General features: G+C 44.3%; 1 protein-coding gene across 2 annotated transcripts in view; it reads right to left on the reverse strand.

Moving 5' to 3' along the window:
* SLC22A23 (solute carrier family 22 member 23) overlaps positions 1–12,822 on the reverse strand; it is a 171,812-nt gene that overhangs the window by 132,041 nt on the left and 26,949 nt on the right. Inside the window, exon 2 of one of the 2 annotated variants that reach the window (XM_045067025.1) lies at positions 1,289–1,392. The exons of the other annotated variant lie outside the window; for it this stretch is intronic. Within the exon in view, the coding sequence (XP_044922960.1) occupies positions 1,289–1,392 (104 nt within the window). The remainder of the gene's footprint in view (positions 1–1,288; positions 1,393–12,822) is intronic. 2 annotated transcript variants of the gene reach the window in all.

Here is a 12,822-nt window from a genome sequence, read left to right on the forward strand (position 1 = left end):
CAACCCACTCTGTCAGCTAACCAGGGAACGGGGGTAAATGCAGAGCAAAGCCACAGATGTAAGGGATTTGCTCCAAATCACTCTTGGCCCTTGCGATGTCACTGGGTCCAAGTTGTCCTTAGTCAGAGAAAGTTCTTTTAAAGATAAAAGAACGTCAAGGTCGGGGAGAGGCGCCGGCAACCCCACACCTTTCTCCTGGAGCAGCCCCGTTACTGGAAACCCCCATGAACACTGGGCGCTGGCCTCCCTGTTCAGACGTGTGCTCACTGTGGCCTTCGTGAACACAGGGGGCTGTCGCACACTCGTGAAGAGTGTGACACACTCGGGAGCCACTGGGCTTCAGTTCAAATCTGGACTCTCCAACTTGAAATCTGAGTGAACTTAGGGATTTTTACTTAGACTTCTGTGCTTCTGTTTTTCCACTGTAAACAGATACTAAATCGTACCTACTTACCAGGGGTGCTCTGAGGATGGGATATTTTAATGCGTGGAAATGTTTAGTACCATGCCTGGCAACAATAATCAATCAGGAAGTGGTAGCTGCTAATACTGTTGCCATTGTCATCGTTACTGTTACTGTAACTCTTTTCACGACCCTTCTCTGTCTTCCTAACCTTATCACCTTGTCATGAACCACACGCTTCGCTCCAGGCACGAAGAACTCCCTACCCACACAAGTAAAGCATATACATTCTCACCTCTGGCCACCACCCTCCCTCTGCCTGCAGTACCCATCCGTTACCCAAATGCTGTCCACTTGCCAAGGTCCGGCTCCCCAGGGGCCCTGCAGAAGCGTCTCCTGGTCAAGCCTACTGTAGAACTGTGCCTGTCTGCAATCTGGGTGGTGTTTCGAGATGCCCATCGGCACCGCCCTAGCCATTTGGATCAAGTGGGTAGAGTCTCTAGCTCATCCCCTCCCCATTTTTTTCGATGCATCTTGTATATCTACCTCCACAGAGCCTTGCACCTATGCCCTCAAGCTCTTCCCGACTAAACAATAAACACCAGGAGCAGATGGGGCTGTGTTACGTGCAGGTGTTGCTAGATTCTCGCGGCTGGAAAATTGCAATGAATTTAAATTCTCCTTGGAAAGGGGTGGTTATAAGCACTGGCCAAGGCTCTTAGTTCTGAGTTCTTCAGGTGACGGCTTCGGCCCTCTGTGGCAGCACCAACACCAGGGCCGAGAAAAGACTCGGTAACAGTAAGCTAACACTGACCACTCTTCTTTAGCCAGCAAAGGCTTGCTGTGGCTTCCAAAGGTTCGGGCAGCGGGCACATTGGTACTCACCAGTCAGCAATGCATCCAGTTATTAGGTAGCCAAAGATTAATCCAACCAGTAAGGAGAACTTAGCGATATGGACCTTCCAGGCATTATCACACACAAGATCCCACTAGAGAGGGGCAAATAGAAAATAAATCAGAGAGAAACATACACAGAGGCCAGCTATAGTTAATCACAAGGGCAATACAATCACTACAGCAAGGGGCAGGACCCCATTCGTAGCACCAAGTCACACATACCATGAAAAGACCTCCCTTCAGTGGGTTTGAAATTCTACAATGAGAAAAAGAATTTGCCCACAAAAGGCAGTGTAATGTTTTAGTCTGGGACAGATTATAAATGTCCGCAAGCAGCACCCCAGGAAATGTCGGGGTCATGTGTTCTTCTGCCCCAGCTACCAAAGGGACCGTAACAGAGAAGACTGGATGGTCCCTGTGGCCAGCACCCCTTCTCACCCACAGAACTGGCACTCGCCCAGAGAACAGAAGACCCTGCCAACTTCTGGCACAGGGGATCGTGACACAAGGCAATGAAAAGCACCTTCTGTGTTTCCATCCCCAAGACCTCCCCCACACTTTGTGAGTAGTCTTAAACACAAAGTTAACAGTTAATGTTGAAATATCATTTGAAAAGCATTCTTTCTCTCTCGTAAATGTCCCTTCCGTTTCCCCTTATTCCATTCTAAAGCTATCTGCTCCACCTAAAGGGAAAGCCAATCAATTCATGAATATAACATTTAATCTCTTCTTACAATTCAGTTCTATTGTTCAATAAACAAACAAACAAACAAACAAATAAATAAATAAAACAAGTCTCCAAGTTTTTGTCGCCCTTTTGCAGAAGTAGGAGACAAACCCACATTTGTTCCCTGGAAGTGATGTGCATCCAAGCGGAAGACCTATGAGGACAGGGTGCTCAGATCCCCAAACAGCTTACATTCCGGCTTCAGGAACAAATGGGCAGGGTCTTGGCTGGTGACACTATGAAGCCTGCAGCCCCCCCACCCCATATCACCCAACTGAATGTCCTCCTCCTGGTAGAAATAAGTGGCTAAAGAACTTCAGGTCAGTGGAGATGGGGAGATGCACATCGAGGTAGAGGGGATGGAAATATCAGAAGCAGGATTTGTTGGGGTGAAACCTGATCTTAGCTTTATCTTACTCAAATTGTCCCCCCTGACCCTTTGTCTGTCCATCTTGAGACACAGAGTATAATGCAGGGGATCCTTACAGGGCACTGTAAGCTCTGGTCCTGCTCTCTGTTTTCAAACTTCTGGTAAGCACGATGGAGCACCCCCCACCCTCAAGCCTTAGCTGTGGGTCTTGACTTCAACATGCTTCTGCACTGGCCACCACAGATGGAAGCGCCTGGCCTGGACAAAGCCAGAAGGCAGCCTCCTGTCACATCATCCCCCGGACTCCTTGGGACGCATATTTGCTCACTGATGCACCCAAGGCATGTTTGAATTTCCAGATTCCAGAGGCCTGGGGAGAGTAACTTACTCCTCTACCCATCTGCTTCCAAAGGGATGTCCAATGCCAGGCTCAGGAAAAGGGAGGCACAGACTGCATGGGACCCTGTCAACAAAGGGTGGTGTGGGCATGGTTCTCGTCAAGAATGATTCATGTGTCTGGGGAGCAGGCACTGCTGGTTTCACAGAATCGTAAGAATTCAGATACAGGAGTTCTTCAGAGGGTGAACCTTCTCCTGTTTCTACTCCAGAGGGTGAACCTTCTCCTGTGTCTACTCCAGTGGTCCTCAAAATGCGCTCCAGCGGCTGGCAGCCCCGGCATCACGTGGGAACATGCTGGAAATACAAATTCTTGGGCTCCACCCCAGACACGCAGAGTGAGAACTCCAGGGGTAAGGCACAGGAATGCAGTGTGCAAGCGTTCCAGGCGATTCTGGGGTCCGCTCAAGCCTGGGAACCAGTGGCCAGCCCTGTCTTGCCATTTCCCTGTCACTCAGAAGATGATGAATGAGCTCTGCAGTCCTGGGCTGGGGTTCAACCAACTCTCCACGAGCGGGATGCAGCCAAACACTGCACGAAACACGCACAACGGTGCTGTTGTCTTGCACTGCAAATGCAGGACTGTACGAGGAGACTATCAGTGGGCTAATCAATAGTCATCTGTCTGTTGTTTGTAGGAGTAAATATGTTTTTAAGAAAACACCTTTTAGGGTGGTACCCAGCTTGAGAAATGCAGGTCCTGCCTTCTCATGGGAGTTACAGCACCCTAACTAACTGTGTGTGTCTATCCTGTGTCCCCTGCCATGTGTGTCTATCCTGTGTCCCTGCCATTTCTGGATGGACTGCTCTCCTCTCCGCCCAGCACAGGACCCTACCCACGAAGTAGTCAGTTCCAAGAGTAAGAGCCCCATCTCTAAGCACACCTGAATAACCTAAAGAAGAGGTGCTTACAACACCAACACCTGGAATCGTGACCACCCCAATCACATCACACGGTCCTGCACCCGGTGTGGCACATTCTTGGCAGGAGAGGGACCTGGTCCCCCCGCTGCTGCGGAGGCGGCCACCAGCTGCCGGCTCAGGGTGCAGAGGGGACAGAGAACCACTCGCTCACACCTCCCCCCAGACTTCCCATTGATGAGTTTATCTGAGGGTAAGGGATGCAAAGAGCACATTATGCTTAGATTAGATGGCCCGGAGACAAAAGAGATTTTAATAAAAGCATTCAGGGACTTTGGGGGGGAAACGCCGATACTGTTGTGAACTCAGCCACGTGAGCAATAACCCTACCTGACCTTGGGCAGCTTTAGTTGCTACCTAGTTAGACTTCTCGTGGTCACTTCACCGCACAACTTCTATCAATTAACAATGCTGGAGGGGAACAAAACAAAACAAAACTAAAAAACAGAGGAGACAGACAGAACTGCTCCCACGGCCAGTGGGGAGAGGAAGCTTGGCCCAAAGCATCCCCTAGCACTGCCGCTCTCAGCCTCAGGGAGGGGCAGGGATCCCGGGGTAGGGCAGCCAGCTGCAATCTCCACGGCCTCGTTCCCGCACAAGATTGGACAACATCTCTTAAGTCAAGAAGCAAACTAACTCTAGGCTTCCTGTGATAAGCTTCCTCTCATGCCTGGGCATCTGTCTGTAACACCATCCTGGAGGCACATTCTAGAAGCGGGGGAGGGGAGGGCCGGCAGAATCCAGTAGGACGGTCTCCCTTTGTTTGACTTCAACCTCCCAGATTGACCAACAAGAGCTGGGAAGACAAAATGTGTTCAGACACAGTAATAGCTCCCAAAGAACGTCATAAGTATGAGGAAGCTTTGAGATCACCTTTGCTCTTAAAATTTGTTCTCACGCTCCTGATAAGATAGGGCCATTGGCCATTTCGCTAAGCAGGGACTAAGAGACTTCTAAAAATCTACAATGTACACTGGGCTTTGTCTCTGGTGTGACGCTTGCCTCTCCAGCCTCTGCACACCACCCCATCAACCACCAAATCCAGAGGATTCTTCCTTTCCAACGTATCCCGCACCTGCTGCCCACACTCCAGCTTCACCCCAGGCAGCCTGGCTGAGTTGGACGGGGTAGCGAGGGCATTCCCACAGTGGGAGCTGGAAGGCTAAAGACACCACTTCTGAACTCCCTCCCAGCTACGTTTCTAATGGGGTTTATGTTCGGGCCATCAGCTGCACACCCCAAGGTAACTTCCAGCAGACAGCCTAGATCTAAGTTTGGGGATGACTTGCATTAGGACGACTGAGCAGCAGGGACCACAAGGGACATCCACTCTGCTGTTCAGATCTGCTGGGGTTTGGTCTGGAGTGGGCTCAGGCGTCCTCTTGAGCCAGCAGTTGGAGGGTGACTTCCTGACTCCCTGGCCCCCTCACTGTGACCCGATTCCAGAGGCACACTAGTTCTGGGGAGTTGTTCTAGGACACCTATTGGAGGCAGTCTGCAGCTGCTCCTGCAGTTTAGTGAATACTGTTTCCCTGTATTCCGTCCCAATCTCCTTAAATACCTAGAGTAACTTCTGTCATCTGCATGTTGTACCCTTGTTCCTGATTCAGCTTCCTTGGGATGGGGCTTGTAGAGTGAGAACAGGATGTGGACCATGCCACCATTCTCTCTTCCTGAACTCATAGGAGCCTCTCCATGTATTAACTCCAGCCTCCCTCAAATCCATTCCCTACAGAACAATGAAAACAACCCCCTAATTAGGCATGTTAACACTTCATCAGCAGGTTTAACACAAGCATAAAAGTGTTAAAGTCATGGCCCCATTTCACAATCTTAGGCTTGCTCTCTTTGCCATCGTCCCAAGACCAGCGACAGTCTTTGGTGATGCCACAGGACACTTGCCAGCCATGACTAAACAGTGAGACAGATGACCCCAAAAAGTGGTTTCAATTTTAGCTGCATGTGTTCCATTTAAAAAAAAAAAAAAAAAAGGCAGAGGTTATGGAAAATCTGTAAATCTGGCAGACCATTTTCTACCTGTATGGTTTAAGGACAAGATAAAAGAAAAGAAATAAAATTTACATTACTTTCAAAGGAATGCTCTCACTGCTTGACTTGCCAGAGTAGAAAAATACTCATCAAGGAAACTAATGAAATTTCCAAAGAAGATGCAAAAATAAATGGGACACAAGGAAAATAACCTTATTTTCAACAAGAATAAACTCTATGAAAAAGTAAGTGTAAAACAAGAACATAAAAATATTGGAAGAAAACAGATAACTTGTCCAGCTTTGAAGTGGCAATGAAATCCCTAAAGATAAAAACCAGGGGGAATTAAAAAAAAAAAAAAAACTACCTAAGGAAAAAATTCAGAGATTTTATAATCTAGTAAAAGTTTAACTCATACTATTTAATTACTATTCATTTAAATTATTTAAGTTATGCAAATTACTGCTTAAATGATTTATTTAACTTACTAATTGAAACTTCCCACATTAGGGGTGCCTGGGTGGCTCAGTCAGTTAAGTGTCTGACTCTTGATTTCTGGTCAGGTCATGATCTCAGGGCCCTGAGATCGAGCCCCAAGTCAGACACCATGCTGGGCTTGGAGGCTGCCTAAGATTCTGTCTCTCCCTCTGCCCCTCCCCCAGGTCGTGCACACATGTGCATATGCACTCTCTCTCTCTAAAAAAAAAAAAAAAAAAAAAATCCAAAAAAACCTTCCATGCACTAAAAATACCATAAACAAAATTATAAAGTTTTATATTTGTTAAATATATTGCAGGGAATCTGAATAGGCCACTCCAAAATCTGCCAGTTTGGCATAAGGCTCCTTTTGAGCTGAAGGCAACATGAACAGAAAGAAGACTTCTTGAGAGGTTCTCTGACTGAAAAGCAGAAACTTCTGAGAAATGAGGACCGCCACAAAGCCCCTCTCCCGGGGAAGTTTTATGGCCGTGAAGAAGACAGAAAGTCTGCACAGAGATGGGTCTGCAAACAAAACTTACTAAAATAACCCTGACTTCCATCAGTGTCCCCACGTATTCATCTGCCCACCTTTGCCTACCCCAACCCCGCCACTCCCACCCCGACCCCCACCAAAAGAGCCAAAACCCTTTTCCTTTGTCTTGTCACATCTCTACAAATTTCCTGTTCTTTGTGAAGATGTTGGATTAGCCTGAATTCTCACACCCCCTTGGGTTCCTCTCCTATGTGTGCACCCTGCATGTGTTAATAAACTCAAGTTTTTCTCTTGTTAATCTAACTTTTGCCAGTCTAATTTCCAGGGCCCCAGCCACAGAGCCTGGGAGGGTAGGAGAAATAGTGATTTTTTACTCCCCAACAATAACTAAAGAGTTAATATCCTTGATATTTAATGAGCATTTATGTAACAATACAGACTAATATTCCAACCAGAAATTGGTAAAGGATCCAGTTAACAAAATATGAAACAAATTGGTTAAAAAAACTCTTGGGAAATACTCAATTCTACTAATGTATATCAAAGCACAATATTTTGTTTTCAAAAAAAAAATTTTTTTTTAATCTCCCAAAGATGTAGGAGAAACACAGAGGTACAAATCTGTACTAGGAGTGTAAACTAGACACTGTGTTTCTGGAAGGCAGTTTAACAATACACATCACATTACTTCAAACAGTGTACTCTCTATCCCAGCAATTCCCCTTCTTGGAACTTTTTCCAAGGAAATGATCCAGAGATGGCCACAGAGGCCCCAGTGCCATGATGTTCACTGGTTGTTAACTTATAAGAATAAAAAGTGGTAACTTGACTAAATGTGCAGAGATACTATACTTCCATTAGGAATTTTGCTTTTGAGGGGCACCTGGGTGGCTCAGTCAGTTAAGTGTCTGCCTTTAGCTCAGGTCATGATTCCAGGGTCCTGGGATTGAGCCCTACGTCAGGCTCCCTGCTCAGTAGGGAACCTGCTTCTCCCTCTTCCTCTGCTCTTCTACCTGCTTGTGCTCATTCTCATTCTCTCTCTCTTTCGCAAATAAATATTAAAAAAAAATTTTGCTTTTGATATACACAATATTACTCAACTATTAAAAAAATGAGATCTTGCCACATGTGACAACATAGATGGACCTCGAGGATCTCCTACCAAGTGAAATAGGTCATAAAAAGAAAAATATCATACAATTTCACTTATATGTGGAATCTAAATATAACACAGGTGAATGAACAAACAGAAACAGACTCAGAAATGCAGAGAACAAACTGGTGGCTGCTAAAAGGGATGGGGGTGGGGGGATGGGTGGAATAAGTGAAGGGGCTTAAGAGGTACAAACCTTCCAGGTAGAAAATAAATAAGCCATGTGAATGGAAAGTATGGCATAAGGAACACAGCCAAAAATGTTGTAATATGTATGTAATATGTAATATGTAATATGTATGATGACAGATGGTAACTGTACTCACGGTGATGGGCACTGAGTAGTATAGACTTGCTGAATCACTGCTGTACTCCTGAAACTGACCTAACACCATATGTCAACCTCTACTTCAATTAAAACAAAAGCTGCCTTTGGAAACTAATGATTAAGAAAAACGCTCATGATATCATGGCATGAGAAAACCTCAGAATAAAAACAAAAACACAAAACACAAAAACCAGTGAATAGAAGAGATATTCATGTATATGGGGAGATTATCAGAAAAAAAACTATTTAAAGTGATCGTTGCTGGAGGGTGGAATTAAAACTGAATTTTATTTATTTATTTATTTAGACAGGTGTTTTCTTTCTTTTTTTAAATTAATTAATTAATTTGACACAGAGAAAGAGAGTGAAGAAGTGGAAGTAGACAGAGAGGGAGAGAAAGCACTCAAGCAGACTCCCCGCTGGGCACAGAGCCCCAACCAGGGCTCCATCCCAGGATCCGGAAATCATGAACGTAGCCGAAAGCAAGAGTCAGCCGTTACCCAGCTGAGCTACCCAGGTGCCCCAAGACTGAGTTTTATTTTTGAGTTTGTATTTTTCTTGACTTCTTCAAACTTTCTACAATTAATCTACAAACCGTATAACGAGAGAAAAATATAGGTAAATATATATATGTCCATGGCGGCAGGTGGAATGAGTGGACATTAGGGTTAAGACAAAAGTCATTAAAAATGACAAATAACCCTTTTCAAGGATATTCATTTTAATACAATCTAAAAACTTAAGCCTTGAAAGAAACCACATCTTCAGAGCCTAAAGTTTACTTATGTTAATGTGTATTGACTAAAGCCAAAAAAAAAAAAAAAAGTTTCTTAGAAATGGGAAAAAGAAAATTTTCCCCAAGTCTCATCTCTTGTAGTGGAGATCCCCCTCTGAGCCCGCTCTGTTAGAAACCACAGGCTTTCACAGATCCCACTGCAAGTCCTCTGTGCTAAACCTGAGGATAGTCAATTGAGATAAAAGGAAACACTCCTGCTCAGCACTACAAAGGGGATAATGCCACTTAAAATTTCAGAAGCTTAAACAAACCTCCTGAGTTGCAGGAATTTAGAGAAATATAAGGTCAGCATTGTTCTGCCACCTCCACCCCCACACCCCGCCCCTACCACCAAAACATGAACCTCCATTTTCTCTACCAGAGATTGGCGGTCTCTACATTTCCGAACTGGAAACAACAGAAATGTACAAGAACACACATGTCCACCTGCAAGACTAGTCCCAGATGGACAAGAGAAACACGCTACGTGAGCCAGACTCATAAAGCACATTAGCTATGTTTAGACAGCCTATGCTACCTTGTGTGTTTAAGTATTTTTTTAAAATCTAGCAGTACATAGATTTATTTTTCCCTAAAAGACTCCATCAAAATTCAAGATATGCTGCATGTTTTGAAAACCCCAAATTGCTCTCTGCTTTTTGCATCTAAGCTCATCCTCTAATTTTAGGAGATTCACTGTCAACAGTAGCCAAAACAACTGCCAATTAAAGTTGGCATCGTTGCAAGCTTCCTTAAATGACATAATGAATGCCCTTGCCAGGTACTCTGGAAGATTTTTTTTTTCAGTTTTGTTTCTCTGTTTTTCATTAATTGCTACTCAAATTGCTCTTCAATTTTCTTTTTGTTTCTGAACTTAGTGCCAAGAAAACCGAACATGGCCTGTTGAAGGAAACCGTGGTACCAGAAGTCTGTTGCAAGCCTGTTCATGCTAAGTGTAGGACGCGCTTAGCCTAGAAATCCCGCATTCCCTGTCATTTGCAGGAAACCCATCCCAAACCACAGCACTGAAGCTGGTTACACTTCTTAAACTTCGCAATGCCCCGTTTCTGATGGATATAGGAATTTTAGATTCATTCTAACCCTCACGCGGTGATCTTGGTCTTGTTTCTTTGGGTATTTTAGCAATGACAACTGTGACTGCGGGCTGTCCTTCTGCTGTCACCTTCCCTGGAAGAGAGCAGGAAGCTACAATGCTTCAGCTGTTGATAACTGGGGGCTTCCCCGGTTCCTCCTGAATTTCACCATTTTTAAACGGCTAGAAATAGAAAATTTCTGCCGAAGAGGATTTTAAAAGGAGATGGGAAAATAACCACCTAACAGGCCCATAGTAGTTGAGGTAGGATCATCTATGGGAGATGCTGAATTTCTCCTGGATTTTTTCTTGAAGGAAATACAGATACATGTTATTCTAAGAGGAGGTTTACATTATTGAATGTTCCTATTCATTTGGTATAATGCCCTCTATGGCATTTGGGGAAAAGAATATATACCCAACAAGGCAGCAGAAATTATAAATAAGTAATGCCCTTCTATCAACCAAAACCTTGGAGAGTCTTTCCAAATTCTGCAATGCATATTTTACTAATGGCCCTCACCAACTACCTCTAAAAGGAGAAATTAAGAGTAAGCCCTATAAATTAAAAAGGCCTGTTGCAAAACCAGCAGGCAAGAAAGAAAACTCCCCACAGTTCTAAGCATTAATTAGGAGGAACTATTAATGTCCTTCGAACGCACTAACATATACTAAGGAACAGGAAGAATTTTAACTTGAAAAATTAAAAAGTTGCTTCGTATGTGACTAGAGAATATCTTTTAGTAGGATATAATGTATGAGCAAAACTTGGACTATAACATTAACATTTAAAATAGCTCCACTAATTCTGGAAGGAGCCAAGCATGGAAAACTTTTGACGGTAGGGTCAGGGGACCTTTGGAATGAGAAGAATTTGAAGACCCAGGTGATCCATCACTGAAGAATTCAGAAGCTAAAGGAAAATCATCTTTCACTTGCTGCACACAAATGCCTCAATCCCTTCCCATCGGCTGGCAGGCTCTGATCGGACTTAACACAGGCCTGTTAATTCCCTTTTTGACCCGAGTTGCCCCTCACCTCCCATTCACATGCCTGCCCCACCCCGCTTGCCCTCCCTTGCCGTGGTCCAGCCACGTCAGAGCACCCGCCAGCTCCCCAAAAGCCTCATGCTGTTTACCTGCATCGCTCTTCTGCACCTGCCCCACAATACCCACAGAGACCCCAAGTTTTCTGGATCAATGCCTACTCAAAGGGTCAGACTCTTTTCAACCCAAATTATTTAACATGGTGTATCCATCCCCTGTGGGCCCTAGTATGCTGACTTCCTATACTGCTTGCTGCTTCTTCTGTCAATGAACATATATTACCTTTGTAAACACACAAGTGAAGAGGGAAAGGGGTATGAAATCACAAAGATTCAAATGAACACTTTTCCATATCTCTATTGAGTTTAATAAACTCAACTGAGGGGAGTCTCTTCTTCCTACACTGGATCGGGTCTCCATCCTCTGTACTCCTATGGCACCGTCTCTCAGGATAAACACCCAGACTACATATCACGATGTATTATAATTGACTATTGTTCACAACTTTTTCTTCACTGGCTCAGGGGTCAGCAAACTACAGTCTGTTGGCCCAGTATGGCCCTTCCACCTGTTCTATAAATAAAGTTTTATTGGAACACAGCCACAGTCATTCAGGTACGGTCTTTGGCGGCTTAGGCACCACCACTGCTTATGTAGAGTTGAGTAGTTACAACAGAGACCTTATGGCCTGCAAAGCTGAAAATACTTATTTGGCCCTTCACAGTTAAAGGTCGTAACCCTGGAACTACACTGTGAGTCCCTGGAAGAAAGACATCGTGTCTTATCTCTATGATCCTAGTCTCCAGGCTAATGTCTGGAAGGGAGAAGGTACAAAGGTACATCCTCAGGCAGGAACTCCCACTCCCAGATGTCAAAATGTTCTTTGGGTTTGCTTGTGTTCCTGGTGCCATGTACCTCCTAACCCTTTTTTCCTCTGGGATCATTTCTTCAAATATAATTTAATTTAAATAATTAATACATAATTATTACATAAAATTTACACAGGCAATATAGTTTTAAATGTTTCCACTTACCTTTCCACTATTAGCAATTTTCCTTCAGGGAAAGATCATTCTAGTTTTATTATAAAAACCAATAGAATAGTGGGTATATGAGAAATTTGTTTAAAACAATGAATAATGAATTAATGAATTCTCTTAATAATAGAGCAAATCTATTATATAAATCCAGTACTTTTTTTTTTTTTTTTTAAGATTTTATTTATTTGTCAGAGAGAGAGCATAGAAGAGCGCAAACGGGAATGGCAGGCAGAGGGAGAAGTGTGCTCCCGGCTAAGCAAGGAGCCCAATGCAGGACTCAATCCCAGGACCCTGGGATCATGACCCGAATCAAAGGCAGCCACTTAACAGACTGAGCCACCCCGGAGCCCGCACCATTCTAAGAAGAAAGGAACTAACATTTGTTAATTACCTACCATTGTCTAGCACTCTGCTAACTGCTCTCATTCAGGCATCAAAACGATCCTACAACATGGGTATTATTATCAGTGTGCCCATTTTACAGACGAAGAAACCAAGGCCAAGAGAGGTAAAGCAACTAGTGGGAAGTCAAATGGCTCTTCAATAGGAGATTCTAAATCCCTGTCTGGTGAAAACTCCTATTCTTTCCCTCTCCATAAACTCAAAGAAACATCTCTGGTTCATGCAAATAAAAACAGTTCCGTGGTTTATATTGCATTGCCACGGGTTATATGCCATTTGTCTTGCTGAGGCTACGACACTTCCCGTACA

Source organism: Mustela putorius, unplaced genomic scaffold (assembly GCF_011764305.1).
Source record: "Mustela putorius furo isolate JIRA1106 unplaced genomic scaffold, ASM1176430v1.1 tig00003870_pilon_pilon_pilon, whole genome shotgun sequence".
Lineage (NCBI taxonomy): Eukaryota > Metazoa > Chordata > Mammalia > Carnivora > Mustelidae > Mustela > Mustela putorius.